Below are 18,308 nucleotides of genomic sequence, written 5' to 3' on the forward strand. Positions count from 1 at the left end.
AGAAAAGTTTATTTCTCCTCTGTCGGCTAATTTAGATGTTTTCGGAAACAATCAAAGACCTCTATAAAAGAGGCACAATGTAATCTATTTTGATATCAAGAATCAAGCAATGAAATGAGTATATAATTTCTGTAAGTACTTGTACTGTGTATTATGTGTTTTATTATCATTGTGGATCCAATCCATCCACCCCCATTAGATTGGTATCAGAGCTAGGTTAGATAGAAGGTTGGACAGAATTTTAGATTGTGATAAAAGAACAAGTGTGTTGGTGCTGCTAAATGGTGGAGGATTGTTTGTGTTATGAAAATGATAGTTGTTTTGAAGAAGACCACATAGGTAGTGTTGAGCAGGAAAGAGGGCAAGTTGGCAAAAAAGGTATGGTTTGAATTATTGTAGTTATTTAATGGCATTTGAGAAATTATACTTTTGTCTTTAAGAGAAAGGAAGATCATAGTCAGAAAATGGTGTTAACTAAGAAGTGAGAAGTTTAGTTGTCTAAAGGTTTGTTTCAAGTTGTTTGAAGATTTAATTCTAGAAGTAAAAAAGTATTTAGAATTTTCAAAAAAAAAAAAATAGAGTAAAGTGTGTTTAATTGTTGAGTTCGATGGGAAAAGCTGGTAGAGTTCAAAAAGAGAAGACAAACAAGTTAGAAGAAGAACTAGTGATGGTGAAGAAAGAAAATGCAAAATTATTGTGTGAAAAAGATATTTTGCAAAAGGAATTGGAAAAAGTAAGAAATGAAATGGGAGAAGAAAAATCTAAATTGTCAAATGAAATTAGTGTCCATATAGAGGCAATTGAAGAGCTAGAGGATAGGCTAAAATTTGTGGAAGAAGTACATAATTGGCAGGTTAATGAAACACATAAGATTAGAGAGAAAAATAAAGAATTAGAAGAAAAGTTAAATTTTTTTAATGATGTTGAGAAAATGAACAAAGATTTAGAAGAATATGTGAAAAAATTGGAAGAAGAAAAGAGTATGCTACAGAAGGATCTATCTACTTTGAAACAAGAGAAAGAATGTTTGAGTGTAAAACCATTTGTATGTGATGTATCTTGTGACACAAATGATTTGAGTGAATGTGATTTTTCTGAAACTGAAAGTGTTTGTGATGAAAAGTGTAAGAAAGTAAATGACAAGAAGCATGCAGATTATGTTTGTTATGATAATAATAGTATTGGCTTGAAGATTATGAAAAGAATGGGTTTCAAAGGTAAAGGTTTAGGAAAGGATGAACAGGGATTAAGGAATCCGATTGAGACTACAGTTAGGTCAAAATATGCAGGTCTTGGATATGATGCAGGCAGTGGAAAGATGAATAAAAGGTTAAGAGAATATGTTGAACGCATAAATATTTTGCAATGTTCACATTGTAACAGGAAAGGACACACAAAAGACAAATGTTGGGATCTACATCCATGTAATATTTGTGGCTTAAAGAGTCATAGTGAAAAGATGTGTTGGAATAAAAATTGCAAAAGTGATTCTATGGCAGGTTGTATCAAAATGAATTGTGGATGGAGGTACGGTTCGAGTTGGCAGAAGATTACAAGTGTGATCAAAAGTCTGTTTAAGTATAAATGTTCAAGAGTAAGAAGAAATGCAGCAGCATTTGGAAAAGGATTAGAGCAAGTCAAAGAAGAAACAGGTTTTCAGCATGGCACCAAAGCATAAAAAGGTTTTCGGCATGGCATCGAAGAAGGAAAAAACATTTCGTCATTTGTGGCAGATGAGGCAAGTGACAGGCATGCATTAACAAAGGCAATATTATTGAAAAATGGCATTTTGGCATTCGACAAAAGAAAGCATTTTGGAATTTGTATTTAATAACATAATTTGAGGTTGAAATTAAGGGGAAGTGTTGGAATGTGTAATTTTAACTCAAATGAATTGTAGAGGATTCTAGAAATTCCAAGAGGATTACCGAATAGGGTTAGGTAAAGTTCTGGAAGTCGTATAGGGTTAGGTAAAGTTTTAGAAGTCGTAGATAGTTCTAAAAAAGTTTATTTCTCCTATGTCGGCTAATTTAGATGTTTTCGAAAACAATCAAAGACCTCTATAAAAGAGGCACAATGTAATGTATTTTGGTATCAAGAATCAGGCAATGAAATGAGTATATAATTGCCTATACTGTGTATTATGTGTTTTATTATCATTGTGGATCCAATCCATCCACCCCCATCAGTTTTCATTAGAGCACCAGAGTTGCATTTTTCATTCACAGACACACTCAATGCAGTTCTGATGATCTAATTGAAAAATGATTTCAACACTTATAACTGCAACCTCACTTATTTTATAAATGAATTCACAGTCTAATGAAAATACTAAGTCCTGTATGAAGTCTCCAAACACATGCTTCATTAGTAAACTAACTAAAAATGCTTTGAATGTTACATGAATTCAGAGCCCGGATATATATAGGAGCGAGGACCTTGCATGCAACTTTACTACTGAGATTTTCTCCACGTGTCTTCCACAATTCTGCTAAATTATCATTATTATTCTTTCACACTCTTAACCAAATACCTGCGCATCTGTTGAATCGTGGATTACTTCGTCACTGCTTAATGCCTGCCTGTGTGTGTACTATACCTGCAGGTTTTGCCTCTTCCACAGTCATGTAGCTAACATGCACAGATCAATCACCAGGTTGTTCAGACCTAATTACATTAAGGTGGGTTCTTTTGATATCCACAAAGTAGATTCTATCATCATATATATTCCTCTCACTTTTTTCTCTCATGGTTCTTTGGTCAACTAAACTTTATCTTATTGACCGTTCCACTATGTGATCCAATGAAATTTCATTTCAACTGTGCAAATTAAGTTTCTTATGATGAATCCAAAAACATACCTCAAACTGTTGTCAAGGATCAAGCTTATCTATACCTACTTGGCTGTCGTAGCTCAGTGTAAATCTTTTTCTGCCTGTAATTAAGTCTAAGGAAGTGCATCGATTGAGCATAAGTGCAGGTGTAAATCTTTTTCACTTTTGTGATCCTCTACTCCTTTACGATATACTAAAATGATCAAGATTCAAAAGAGATAAAAAGACTTGCAAATAGGGCTTGGGAAACATGATTTTGTGTATGTTAAAAGAGATAACATCTTGATATTGGACCTTTGCTCCTTGAGAATGATGTTTTGTTCTGCTTTCAGTTGCTCGAGCTATATCCTATATGTCTACACTTTTTCCTTCACACACTTTATAAAGGATAGCCTCAGGTCTAGTGGTTATTAATAATAGCTAAGTGAATTTAATTGTTTCTTTATGATAATATTAATTTGTTCAAAACTTTTATTCATGTCTTCTTGTTACATAACTAATTATTAGACTAGACGAGACTGGTTTTATACATTAACATGAAATTTTTCAATCATACAGGCTGTTCAGTTATACAGTGAAAAAGAGAAGTTACGTGAGATTGCTACTGGAACGGTAGAAATGGAGGAATGTGCTCCAGATGATTATCTAAAAGATGCTCGTAGACTCTTTGAAGAAGAATTACCATCTGGTATGCATGTCCACCACACTTTCAAGGGGTAGTAAATCATGAACAATAATTTTCACATGAAACTTATATGGTCAGTTGAGAAATCTTTATTAATTTTTTTGCTTTGCACTTCTAGAACCTAGAATAACTGACATAACTGCTAGGATGGTCAGAGTGCCATCATGCAATCCAGGCCAATTATATAACATAGATGTAAGATTGCTAAATATTTGTATAAATAGGCATTCTAACCACTCTAAACGTTCATAACATGGACATTGAGGAGTCTATTAAGAAATGCAGCTAAAAGTAATCATCATCAAACAAAAATACATCTGACTGAATCCGACCATCTTACTCTGAATTCAATTGTCATGGATTTTCATAAATCCGAAAGAAACAAATTACAGTTGAAAAAACAGTTGTTGATTTTCTTGTAGTATAAAATGTTGTTACTTGTTCGGTGTAAACATCAAATTAAAAATATTGAATTTGAGACTTCAGATGTGAACGAATTATTCAAGGCACCTAAAGGAACTCACAATGCTGTTAAACATGGCATTTTAACTCAAAAGTTGGAGCAGCTAGTGCATTTTTTAATACAGAAGAGGTACGAGAAATCATAGTCTATTTGTAGTTTTTTTATTGCATTTTGATAGAAGACTGACTCCTAGTTTTAACAGTGATGAAGATCCCAGAAAGGTTTCCTGTATAGTATTTGTGGAAAGAGTGATTGCAGCTGCAGTAATCTCAAGTTTGTTACAACAGATTGATTGTTTGAAATGTCTGAAGACTGATTTCTTATCTAGTGTAAGCTCTACATTTGGTGGCAAGACACAGAAAAAAGCTTTAGAAAAATTTTCTTCTGGAAAGGTTGGTTGGATCTTTCATTTACTGGAAACAAATGTTAATTTGATTACGACCATGCTATTCCAACTTACCTAGATGTTAAATTTTTCTTAATACGTTGTTCAAATTTTTTCTTAATACAGTGTTCAAATGTTACATCAAATTTTCAGTTGCATCTTTTTCAGAAATATATTTATAAAGGTTATTGATATTGATTTTTCAAAAATCTATGGGCTGTATTGAATTATGATGTTTTTTGAATATGAATGTGCAGGTTCAAGTTTTAGTTGCAACAGATGTGATTGAAGAAGGTATTGATGTAAAAAATTGTAACTGTGTCATCCGTTTTGATTTACCCGTAAGCCTGCGCAGTTATATTCAATCTAGTGGACGTGCTCGCCATGAAAACTCAGAGTTCATCTTATTTGTTGAGAGGTAATTTGCGAATATAAATTCAAGTAATTAATATAATGTTCAAGCTTACGGCTTTTACCTTGAAAAAATAATAAAAAATAAATAAATAAATAAATTATTACATTCTTATCTGTTTAAAAAAGCATAAAATACGTTATTACAACAAGCATTGAGTTTGGCATCATAGTCTAAACCATGGTCCCTAGGAGATGCATGATGTAAATAACCACTTTGCTTTTTCAACTTCAGTAGAATGTGAGTCTAGCTATTAATTATCAAAAATTTCATTTGATGATTTCAAATACCATAGAAGTCATAAGGCATTTGCAATTTGATAAAATCTAGAAAATTCATAACCAATGTCAGTGTTATACTTTTACACTAAATGTTATCAATTTTTGAATTTCACAGAGGTAATGAGAAGCAGAAGGATGACTTATTTGATATAATCAAGAGTGTAGCCATAATAGAGGACATAATATCAAGTAAAAATGATGCTTCTATAACGAAGAGGAGTTCAATTGAAAAGGATTTGTCAGTAGATGTTGAACAACTTCCAGAAATCACAACCATTGTAAATAGAATGCCTTACACTAAAGAGAAAAGTGTGGTTGAAAAGGATAAATCTAGAACTTTAAATGAAGTTGAAGATTTTGGTGAAGATCTTGGAGGAGTTCGTGAAAGAGAGGATAGAATTGAAGAAAGAGTAATTGAAAATGGGGATGAAATCGAAGAGGATTGCAATGACAAAGAGGGAATAACATCTACGAAATCAGGTATGCAAACAATTCATTCTCTTGTATTATTGGAGAACCTGACATTAGAAATAGTTTTGCTAAACTTTTAGTATTATGTAGAAGTAAAACTATATTATTTATTGGAATGAAATTAATATTTGATAAATTTGATTGTGATATATGAATTAAATGTGTTTTTTCTAATAGTTGAAAGTTTTCTCTTATATTTCCTTTTATTGCTTATATTTTTTTAAAGAAAATATTTAACTTTTTTGAAAATTTTGAAGTCATATTGTATATGCCAAATAATAATAGAGGTAATTAAATTTATATTTCATTAGTTATTTCTTAAAAGTGCATTTTCAATAAACGCAATTATTTATTTTAATTACATTTTATAAACAAAATTATTGTCAAATAAAAAATATTAATAAAACCGAATAAAATGTCAATATTCTTTGGAGAAAATTTTGTTTTGATAATATTTTTGTTCTTTTATAATTTTTATTAATGAAAATTATGCAGGATTTTCTTTGATGATTAGTAGGTTGTGATATTTGAAGATTTAATTGTCTGATATTATTTCTTTTTTCTTTCTGCAAGGTCTACCTAAAATGAGGGAGTTACATTCAACTGTTAAAATAGACACATTATCGGATAGTTGGGATGAAGAGGGGAGAGAAGTTACTTTGAAAGTTTACGAACTCCGTTTTACATCTAAATCCAATGATAATAAGACATTTGAATTTTGCCATGTTAATTAAATCTGAATTAGATGATGACATTGCAAATATAGATATAGATATGTTTTTAACTACAGATAAGCTTGTTAAGGCAGAATTTTTACGAAGAGGAGAAATGACTTTGGATTTAACTCAGGTATTGAAAGACAAACAACTTCATCTTCCAATTTATATATTACAATTTGCTTCCAATAAGTTATTTTCTTCTTTTTGTATGAAACTGATAATAGTTCTGTCACTTGTGTATTAAACAGATGAGGACTACAAAAGATTTTCAAGAAATAATTTTCAATGGAATTTTTGGAAATCTGAGGAATAAGGAAAAATTCATGGAAATGAAAAACCTATGGTGCACTTCCTATACTTCCTATACTTACTTACTTCTGCCCTTAGAATCAAATCAGTCTAGTCCAACTGTTATTGACTGGAAATGCATCGAAACATGTGCAACAAGAGCTAGAGAGTTCATAATCTATATCTATATCTGTATTTGCAATGTCATAATCTAATTCAGATTTAATTAACAGATTTGCACAGTCGAGAGGACTCTGAAATTTTGATTTTGGCTAGTGACATCTGTGAATCTTCACATTTGATAGATAAAGCAGTGCTTACTGTTCATAATGGAATGCTTTATCAAGTCGTAGAAATTATTCACCAAAAAACTGCTGAGAGTCCCTTCCCTCCCAAAAAAGTTTCTAATCCATGTTATGGTAGCTACAGTGAATATTTTCTGAAAAAGTGAGTATCTCATCTTTGATAGTCTTAATCTTAAATGCCCGTCCAGGTGTATTCACATAGAGTTGATTGCAATGGTTCTAATTAATTTATCATGATGATTTTGCAGACATGGAAAGAAACTGAAGCATTTAAATCAACCACTTCTTAGGGTGAAGCATGCTAAGCGACCCCGTAATTTTCTTAAAAAACACCAAGAAAAGGCAGTGGAGAAAGAAGGACCATTTGTGGAACTTCCTCCAGAGTTGTGTTTGAACTTGGATGTTCCAAGCTCATTTATGAGATCATTGTGTTTGCTTCCATCTGTTATGCACCGCCTCAATTGTTTAATGCTCGCAAGTCAACTTAATAAAACAATTAAGATAGAACGCCCAAACTGTCCGCCTGTATCCGTGCAACTGGTAATTTCATTGCTAATCATTTCAAACTGATGTTATTTTGTTTGATTTATTTATTTAAGATTAATTGTTTCACTTTTGTTTTTCTATGCAGAAGTAAATTCTTCTTAACCTCTTACTGAACAATTTTTCTTTCTTCATAGATACTGGAAGCAATCACTTCATAGTGACTCCTTTTTAAAATACGCCATTAGTCGACATCTTTTTATAAAATATGAAAATGAGGATGAAGGACAGTTATCATATCGTAGAGCTAAGGCAGTCTGTAATAAAACGCTTCACGATTTGGCAGTGAACCGTAATTTGCAGGTACTAAAATGCTATATTTTTATAGTTAGTTGATAAAAAAAAATTTCTAAATTAAAAATTCTGCTGGTAAAATGAGCTCCTGTTTTTTTAACTCTTTATTCATAGTTAGTTAATAAAAATATCTTAGTAAATATACTATAGATTAGAAATCCTACTGCTAAAATAAATTGATATTTTATGTTTCTTAGACAGTTTTCTCTCTCAAGTTTTAAGAATTAGTGACGAGTACAATATGACCCTTAATATGCGCTGAATATATTGATATCCGCCTTCTTTGAGGAAAAAGATGTGCGTCTTTAAACAATTTTCTTTTTCCATCTTGATCTTTTACTTGAGTCAATTGATTTAATAACAGCTGATACTGTTATGCTGATTGTAGACTATTGCTTGTTTACGTGGAAGAATTTTGATTTTGATATAGTCTATATTTAATAAGTTGAGTATTTGTCAATTTCAAGTCTAATCTAATAACTTATTTTTCTTTTGCTTTGTGAAAAGGGATATATATTAGATGATCTATTTGATGTGTGCAAATGGGTCGCCCCTGGGCTACATTGTAGAAACATTGTTCCCTGCTCTTGCAACCCAGAAGATTCCAACAGTCTTGAAATGGGCAAAGTTTGTGACAAGAGGCATCGATGGATTCAATCCAAAACAATATCAGATGTTGTGGAGGGGGTACAAATGCAGCCCTTGAGTTCATGAGATGGATGAACATGGAGGTTAATGTTGAAGATGAGTCAGTAGATATTGCATGCAAATGTTCTATAACTTATCCTAGTGTCTTGAATGCACGTTTGGATGAACTGGAATTGATCTTAGACTACCGCTTTGAGAACCGATGCCTCTTGGTAGAAGCAATCACACATGCTTTAATTAGCGAACAAGGACGACATTCTTACCAGGTAATTTTATATTGAACTTACCTTGCACAGTCCAAATAGTGTATTTGATAGTACTCTGTACTGGATGTTGTTATTATTAAGCATTCCTAGGTTATTATTATTTGATAGTACTCTGTACTGGATGAACTGGAATTGATCTTAGACTACCGCTTTGAGAACCGATGCCTCTTGGTAGAAGCAATCACACATGGTTCAATTAGCGAACAAGGACGACATTCTTACCAGGTAATTTTATATTGAACTTACCTTGCACAGTCCAAATAGTGTATTTGATAGTACTTGCACAATTATTTTATTCTAGAATGTAGCACTGAATGTTGATAGTATGTGTTAATTTTACAGAGGTTAGAATTCCTAGGTGACTCTGTACTGGATCTTGTTATTACTAAGCATCTGTATTCAACATATGAGGAATCATCACAGGGAATTTTATCAGACTTACGGCAGGTAGCTGTTAACAACGAGAACTTTGCTCAAGCAACAGTGAAACACAATATTCACAACTATCTTCGTCATAATTCAGATGAATTACAAAATCAAATATTTAAATTTGTTGAGGAATTTAAACAACATAGAGGTGGTGCCTGCAGGTTTATATCATTTGGAGGAGGAATGCATGCTCCAAAGGCAAGTTAGTTAGTTTAACATTTGTGAGAATTCATCCTTGAATTTTTGTTTAATCAGCTCACTTTTTTTTAGTTATTGAAAATTTTCTATAATGTTAAATAACATGATTGAGGAGCCTTATTCTATGCATATTAATATAATTTATTGGACTGGAAGTCCATCTTGACTTTTTATTATTGAACATCAAAAGTACATAGATAGGTGTACAATAAAAGATTTCCAGTGGGTATTTGTGTAATAAATTTCAATTTATTTTATTGTTTGGTAATTAATTCCTGAATATATTATAGACATGTTATTAGCATTCCTCTTATTGCATGTTAACATAAATGTTCACTTTGATTACAACTTATGTCATTTTACTATATTTCTTAAATGCAGGTACTAGGAGATATACTAGAAAGCATTTCAGGTGCAATATTAGTGGATACTCGACTAAAACTTGATGTTGTCTGGAAAAAACTAAAACCTATTTTGTCTCCCATTGTTACACCTGAAAACATGGAATTGCGACCACTACGGGAATTGCACGAGCTCTACTCTTACCACCATTATGAATTCAATGTGGCCACCACAAAGACAAGGAATGTTCATCTGGCCAATGTACAAATAAAGGTGAAGGGATCAATTATATCTGGAGAAGGATCAAATGTGAAGAAGAGGTCTGCAGAAACTAAAGCTGTCAAACATGCATTGGCACAGTTGAAGGTATTTTCAAACTTTTCTGTCATTCTATTTCTCAGAGAGGGTTTAGCAAGGAGCCTCAGTGCATACAGTCTTAGAAGCCTATCATAACCAAGAGATTAAGTTGTTTAATTGGTGAATCTAAATTTATTTTCACTGATCAATAGCATCACATGGACAAGCCTTATTATAATTGGGATTTCCTGATCCTGGAATGGTGGTTTTGTAAATAAGGTAATGGGAATATTTCATGGATGTTCAATGGATGCGACTGGAAATGAAGCTCTGCATGCATCTAATCTCATTGCTCAAGAAAACATGGTTTGTCTCTTATATAATGTTTATTTTACTTATGCTGGCTGAAAATTTTCAAAGAAAAAGTTGTATTCAGTTAATGGAGATAATGTTTTATTGTTGGGCTAGATAATTGCTAGCAGTACACAAGTAGATTTAGGAGAAGTGGATATGTTTGTTTCACTTGATCAGTGTCACAAAGGAAAAATACATGAGGAGATCTTATTTTGTTCCAGCAAATCAATGCAAGGTAAAGACCTGGATCTACTTCCACATATAAAATCCACAAACAAGCGTAAATTGGAAGAGGGAGAGGAAGGTGTGGGTATGATAGAAGAGCCTATACATGAGACTATAAAAAGTAATCATCCAAAGAAGAGGACCAAAGCTAGAAAGACAGATGTAACTCTACTGGAGGCATCAGTGAATTCCTTGATACCTAAAGATCATATTCATGATGCAAAGGATGATTCTAACAAGAATTGCTCCCCTGAAGGTATTTTTAATTTATTTTTAAAAAAGTCTTAACATATTCTGTTATACATGATTAAATCCATGGGATTTCTATGGTAACGTGACTTTATATCTATGTGAAGTGGAAAAGCTATTGTTGGAATTTCAGGCTACAGGCACCCATTTCTAATCTTTTTAAAACAATAGTAATATACTAAACAGTGGATATATAAAAATGGTTGTCCTTTGAAGGTTTTCTTTTTCTTCTTTTAGTATATAAATTTCAGGCCATAAGCTATAGTTATAGCTCAGGAACTGTTGAAGTAATGAAGTAAAAGGTAGATATAAAAATGGTTGTTCTTCAGAAGTTTTCTTTTTACTTCTTTCACTCAAATTTTTAGTCATAGGCCAGCTGAATCGTTAAAACTTGGAAGTATGCACGAAATATGTTAAAAGTACTGAAATTTTCATTAAACATGTGAAGAAATGAAGTTATAAATTGCATATTTATATTTTTCTGTGTTTACAATTATAAAGAATTATTTTTCTATGAACAATTCAGGTGTCTTCTTTAGCATTCCGAGTGAGGATGTAGATAACACGCTTTCCTTGAGAAAGCATATATTGGAAGAGGGAAAGGAAGATGTGGGAATGAATATGTGCTTATACACAATGACACCGAAATTAATCATCCAGAGAAGAGGGCCAAAGCTAGAAAGATGCATCTATTGGAGACATCGACGAATTCCTTAATATCTAAGGACCATAACTGCGATGAAGAGGATAACGCCACGGGGCACAGTTGTAAAGATGGCTCAAACAATAATTGCTTCTCTGGAGGTAGTTTTGTGAGTTAATGTTTTTTTCAAAAAAAATTAAGCTGTTGTGTTACATATGATTAAATCCATGGGAAAGTCTATGGTGATGGACATAATTATCTATGATAAGGGGAAAAGCTGTCCTTGGAAGTTAAGGATACAAGCATACTAGTCTTATATTTTCTTTTACAAACTATACTAATAACTAAAGATATATATTTATAAAAATGAGCATCTTTTAGAGTTTTATTTTACTTCTCTCCTACTTTCATTGCATAAGTTTCTTGGCCGTTAGTTGTAGTTATGTCTTAAGAACAGTTGAACTGTTAAAAGCATCACAAATTTATCATATATATTGAAATTTTTCGTAATGTAAAAATAGGGAGAAATAAAGATATAAATAATACATTTATATTCTTCTGATTTGATAATTAAAAATAATAATTTTTCTATGAGCTATTTAGATTGCTCGACAAGAATTCCAAATGAAGACGTTCTTCTGATTTTGATTTACTACTTTATCTTTAAAATGAGTTTTCTTATTTAGTTTTGTGGGTTTTTTGTGATTTTCAATTATAATTAAATCAAATGAAAAGATTATTAAATGATTTAATTTAACAAAAAAATTATATTAATTTTTTTTTTAAATTATATTTAATTAATTAAATAAATATAAGAAATAAATTTAAAAGATTTAATTAAAGTTTTAATTTTGGCATAACTATATTAATTTAATTTAATAATAATTTATTTAGGAGGTTTATCTTAATAATAAACTCTAAATATTATTATTAGTTAAATTAAAATATATATTATTAAAAGTGTGATTGTAAAAATTAAACTCTAATGAGAGAAAGCTCTTTATTAAAAAATTAGAGCTCATTTCTACACACATAGGTGGTTTGGAGGAAAAGGGGGTTTTCAAGAAGACGTGAATTCTTGCAAGCTTTGACCATTAATTTGGTTAGCATCAGATTGAGGTAGAACCTTGTTGAGATTTGCACAGTAATTTTCCTTCAAAATTTCTCTATCTTCTCTGTGTTTGTTATAGATATGCTTTCAGAAATAATTCTGATTGAAACCCTTGTTAAAATTTATGTTCTTTATTATTGAAAAATATCTATGAATGAAATCAAATTGGAAATCCTTGATTGAGAAATCCTTTTTTTTTAATTGGATTGATTTTGAAAATTATGAATTAGGATGGAGTTTAGAAAATAAAACTAAATTTAACTATTAAAGTTTCTTATTTTTATTTTGTTGCCCTATCAGGATTAAAATTAATATCTATAATAAAATAGGGGGGTTGCTGAAAATTATCCGTATACCATGCCTTTACTAAGTTTTGTAAAAATACTATTGTTGAATGAAGTGGGGACATTTTCTTTTATTCAAGTGAATTTATTAATAAAAAATAAATTTTAGAAAAAAGGAGAGAGGAGGGGGCTGTGACCTCCTATTAATTATTGTTAGTTGGACAGCTGTTATTTCTGACCCGGAAATAGCACTAGTATTTATGTGTAGCTTGGACAGCTGTTCGTCCTTATCTATGAATAGCAGTTGTATTTATGGGTGGTTTCGACAATTGTTTCTCCACTTGCCAAGAATTAGCAAATGGTTATTATTTACTAATTTTAGAGATTCCCTTTTGGACACCTTGCAACCAATTCTATTATTGGCTGTCGAGTTGTCTTAATCTCAGCCGTTGGTTTGATTTAATCTCGTTCGTTGGTTTACCAACAAGAGTAGTATAAAAAGGGGTCATTGGGTCATTTGGATGAAGAAGTTTGGGAGAAACATTTGCAGTGTTAGCAAACAGTCTTGCAGTGTTAGCAAGGGTGCAGTGTTAGTGCAGGAATAGCGGTGGGGAATATCAGCGGGAGAAATTAGGAGGTTGTCAGAGTTCTGCCAGTGAGAGGCAAGGAATTTTGTATCTCTTGATTTGCTGAAGTTTAATCTAATTCCTCATCTGTAGAACTGGTTTTCCCTTAGGGGTTTTTCCAAGGACAATTTGTCCAAAAATATTGTGTTCATTGTGTTGTGCATTTCTTTTCGTATTTTATAAGTGAAGTTGCAATTGTGTTATTTTTCGATATTAGCTGGGAATTTTTTTTTAGCAGTTTAATAATCGTTTATGATAGGAGATTAATAATAGTGACTGCAATAGTTGATTTTTCACATGGTATCAGAGCATTGTTAAGGGTAGAAGAGTTTTTCCCTAGGAAAGAAATTTTGATCTCTTTAGATTTATTATTGCTTTAAACCCTTGAGATGGCTTTAGCTGGTTTGAGAGATCAGGATAGATTGGATGGTGCCTCACATTTTGGTGTCTGGAAGGCCAGAATTTCTTTATTGTTGGAAGAGAATGGTATCAAGTATTATGCTACCAGTGGTGTACTTGTACCAATGGATGCAACACAGCTTGCAACATATAGGAAGGACAATACCAAAGCGAGGAGGATTATCCTTGATGGTGTCAAGGATCATATTGTTCCACCTATCTCGGAGCTAGATACAGAAAAGAAGATGTGTGGTGCCATTCTAAATCTGTACCAAAATGCTACCACCAACAAGAAGTTGATTCTCAGAGAGAAGCTAAAGAATACCTAGATGAATCATGGAGAAGACGTCACAAGTTACCTCACCAGGCTCATACTTGTCAAGTATGAGTTAGCAGCTATTGGCGATAGCCCTAGTGATGATGAGCTAGTGAGAATAGCCCTAAATGGGTTTACTAAACAATGGAGTGTCTTTGTTCAAGTTGTCAGTGGACGAGATACTTTACCGAGTTGGGATCAACTATGGACTGATTTCACTTAGGAGGAGTTTAGACTAAGTCTTGTCAATGGGGCCAACAAGAGTCAAAAAAATGAGGTGGAACAAGAGAACGTTGCCTTAGCAGGTAAAGGGAAAGCAAAGAAGGGATCTAGCAAAGGATGAAATTCACAAAGTGAAAAGAAGAAGAAGGACCTTTCTGAGGTCAAGTTCTTTGGATGTCACAAGTTTGGCCACTATGTTAGTGATTGCCCAGAGAGGAAGAAGGGTAAGAAGCAGGTGGCAGCTTCAGCAAGTGCAGAAGAACTCTCTAGTAGAATGGAAGATGAGTTTGCACTCATAGCTTGTATGGTTAGCTCAACCTCATAGTGTGTTTGGTATATAGATAGTGGGGCATCATTTCATATGATAGGAGTTAGAGAGTACTTCTCCAGTTACAAGGAGGGGGACACCAACATCCAGATTTCTATGGGAAACTTGTCCAAACTCAACCCTGTTGGGAAAGGGACTATTTAGTTTCAGAGGGAGAATGGAAAGATAATTCCACTTCATGATGTGTTATATGTGCCCAGCTTAGGTATGAATTTTATTTTTGTATCTGTTCTTCAGGATAGGGTGTATAATGTACTCTTTAGAGGGACAAATGTGTTGATTAAGCACAAGGATTGGAAATCACCCATAACTATTGGAGTTAGGAGTGGTCGCCTTTATAGATTGCAGTTTGATACTCCTAAGGCACTTATGAGCAATAGTAATCCTAGAGATCTTAGAGAGCTATGGCATAGGAGGATGGGCCATATTCATCATGGAGCACTGAGATTGCTTCGTGAGACCATGACAGGTGTTCCAGAGGTGAGCACAGAGCATGACGATGTATGTAAGGGATGTGTGTTGGGGAAGTTTGTGAAATAATCTTTTCCAAGGAGTGACACCAGATCTAAGGGTGTTTCTGATCTAGTACATTCAGATGTTTGTGGACCAATGTCGACGAAATCTCTCAGAGGATATGAGTAATATGTTACTTTTATTGATGATTTCTCTAGAAAGACCTGGATATACTTCTTGAAGACTAAGGATGAGCTTTTAAGTCAATTCCAAGAGTTCAAGGCTCTTGTGGAGAACCCGACAGGAAAGAAGATAAAGGTTCTTCGGTTAGACAATGTAGGCGAGTACAAAGGAAATGTCTTCCAGGAGTTCTGCACCAGAGAAGGAATCAAGAGAGAATGGATTGTTCCTTACAATTCACAGCAGAATGGAGTTGCTGAGAGGAAGAATCATTCTATATCAGAGGCAGCAAGAGCTATGCTACATGACCAGGACATGCCCCATTACTTATGGGCAGAGGCATGTAATACAGTAGTCTACATTCAGAATAAAGTTCCACACAAGGTGCTAGGGAAGATGACACCAAAGGAGGCTTTCACAGGGAAGAAGCCAGATGTTAGTCACTTCAGGATATTCAAGAGTTTGGCATATTGTCATATTCCTAGAGATACATGTACAAAGGTAGATCAGACTGCAGAGAGGGGGTACTTTGTTGGGTATAGTGAGACCTCAAATGCATATAGGATTTTCATTCCCGAGACTAAAAGAATTATTGTCAGACGGGATGTCAAGTTCATGGAGGACAAGGCATTCAGGAGATCCAGAGATTTACCAACAGATGATCAGAGTGAGCAGCCAATAGAAGCTCCAAGACCAAGTCAAGGGCAGCAAAGCTCAAGTATAGTTACCAGTATGAGTGTAGACTCAGTTAGTGAAGATTCACAGAGTATGGAGCAACGGGTGCAATAGGAAATGCATCTAGAAGACTTAGAGGTTGACATTTCATCCTGTACAGTTGGCAGCAGGAACCATGTGGTTCCAGATACACAAAGGGATACTCAGGAGTTTGTGGGAGCTCCTAGGAAGAGTACTAGACAGCAAAGACAACCAGCCAAGTTCAATGACTATGTGGCATTAGTTAGTCAATTGGTAGATAGTGAGCCTTCTAGCTATCAGGAAGCTGCAGAACATCAGGTATGGCGAGATGCTATGGTTGAGGAATATTCTTCAATAAAGTAGAATGATGTGTGGGAGGTAGTACCTAGACCAACAGATAGGGCTATAGTTGGATCACGCTGGATCTATAAGATAAAGCACAGTGCAGATGGTAGCATCGAGAAATACAAGGCTAGGTTTGTGGAAAAGGGGTTCTCTCAAAAGGAGGGAATAGACTATGAGGAGACATTTGCTCCAGTTGCCAGGTATACTTCTATACGAGCTGTAATCTCACTTGTAGCACAGATGGGATGGAAAATTCATCAAATCAATGTCAAGACAGCATTCCTCAATGGTGAGTTGAAGGAGGAGGTATACATAGAACAACCAACAGGCTTTGTAGCACACAACAAAGAGACCCACGTGTGCAGATTGAAGAAAGCATTGTATGAACTCAAGCAGGCTCCTAGAGCGTGGTATGAGTGCATTGATACACACTTATAGAAAATGGGCTTTGTGAAGAGTGAAGCAGATGCTAACCTCTACTACTTGATGGTTAGGGGTGAGATTCTCATTCTTGTTCTTTATGTGGATGACCTATTTCTTACAGGTTCACTAGGGCTCATAGTGGATTGCAAGAGGAACCTTGCAGAAGAGTTTGAGATGAAGGATTTAGGACTTATGCACTACTTTCTAGGCATGGAAGTGTGACAAACAGATGGGGAGATTTTCCTTGGTGAAGGGAAATATTGCATTGAAATCTTGAAGAAATTTGGAATGGAGGATTGCAAAGCCTTGTCTACACCCATGATCATGAATTGGAGGAAGGTAGATACAAATAAGGAGAAGGATGTAGATCCCACTTTATATAGATAGTTGATTGGTTCGCTTATGTATTTGGTAAACACTAGACTAGATATAGCATTTGCAGTAATCTCTCTTAGTCAGTTCATGGTTGAACGAAAGAGAATGCATTGGATAGCGGCTAAGCATGTGCTACGTTACTTGTGTGGTACAGTCGAGTATGGGATCATATATGTTTGAGGTGAAGGTATCAGGTTGATAGGCTATACTAACGCAGATTGGGTAGGAAGTACAACATACAAAAGGAGCACTTCAGGGTGTTGTTGCAGCTTGGGATCAGGAGTTGTATCTTGGTTCAGCAGGAAGCAAAAGTCTGTAGCTCTAAGTTTAGCAGAAGAAGAATACATAGCAGCTAGCATGGCGACATGTGAAGCTATATGGCTTCGGAAGTTGTTAGTAGCCTTTTTTGGTCAGACGGTTGAGACTACTGTGATACATTGTGACAATTAGAGTTGCATCAAGTTGTCTAAGAATCCAGTGTTTCATGATAGGTCTAAACATATAGATATCAGATATCACTTCATCAGAGATTGTGTACAAAGGGGAGTTGTTCGACTACAATACATACCTACAGATGAGTAGGTAGCAGACATTCTGACGAAGGCTTTGGGAAAGGCCAAATTTATCTTCTTCAGAGATAAGATGGGTGTCATGCAAAACAGCTTCCTCGCTAAGAGGAAGTGTTAATTATTGTTAGTTGGACAGCTGTTATTTCTAACCCAAAAATAGCAGTAGTATTTATGGGTAGCTTGGACAGCTATTCATCCTTATCTATGAATAGCAGTTGTATTTATGGGTGGTTTGGACAGCTGTTTGTCCACTTGCCAAGAATTAGTAAATGGTTATTATTTACTAATTTTAGAGATTCCCTTTTGGACACCTTGCAAACAATTCTATTATTGGCTATCGAGTTGTCTTAATCTCAGCCGTTGGTTTGATTTAATCTCGATCGTTGGTTTACTAACAGGAGTAGTATAAAAAGGGGTCATTGGGTCATTTGGATGAAGAAGTTTGGGAGAAACGTTTGCAGTGTTAGCAAACAGTCTTGCAGTGTTAGCAAGGGCGCAGTGTTAGCGCAGGAATAACAGTGGGGAATATCAGCAAGAGAAATTAGGAGGTTGTCGAAGTTCTGCCAGTGAGAGGCAAGGAATTTTGTATCTCTTGATTTGCTGAAGTTTAATTTAATTCCTCATCTGTAGAACTGGTTTTCCCTTAGGGG

At 34.1% G+C, this 18,308-nt stretch overlaps 1 protein-coding gene across 1 annotated transcript; it reads left to right on the forward strand.

The window, feature by feature from the left end:
* Positions 1–1,661: 1,661 nt before the first annotated feature.
* On the forward strand, positions 1,662–8,394 carry LOC149552918 (endoribonuclease Dicer homolog 3b-like). Its single transcript, XM_089790255.1, has 13 exons — positions 1,662–1,738; positions 2,606–2,681; positions 3,393–3,522; positions 4,006–4,111; positions 4,161–4,374; positions 4,625–4,785; positions 5,176–5,540; positions 6,322–6,380; positions 6,499–6,688; positions 6,772–6,985; positions 7,092–7,383; positions 7,606–7,689; positions 8,188–8,394. Exons 1-13 carry the CDS (start codon positions 1,662–1,664, stop codon positions 8,392–8,394), a joined length of 2,175 nt encoding a protein of 724 aa, XP_089646381.1.
* Positions 8,395–18,308: the final 9,914 nt, after the last annotated feature.

Source organism: Cupressus sempervirens, chromosome 6 (assembly GCF_028749045.1).
Source record: "Cupressus sempervirens isolate cs-2001-9-10 chromosome 6, ASM2874904v1, whole genome shotgun sequence".
Lineage (NCBI taxonomy): Eukaryota > Viridiplantae > Streptophyta > Pinopsida > Cupressales > Cupressaceae > Cupressus > Cupressus sempervirens.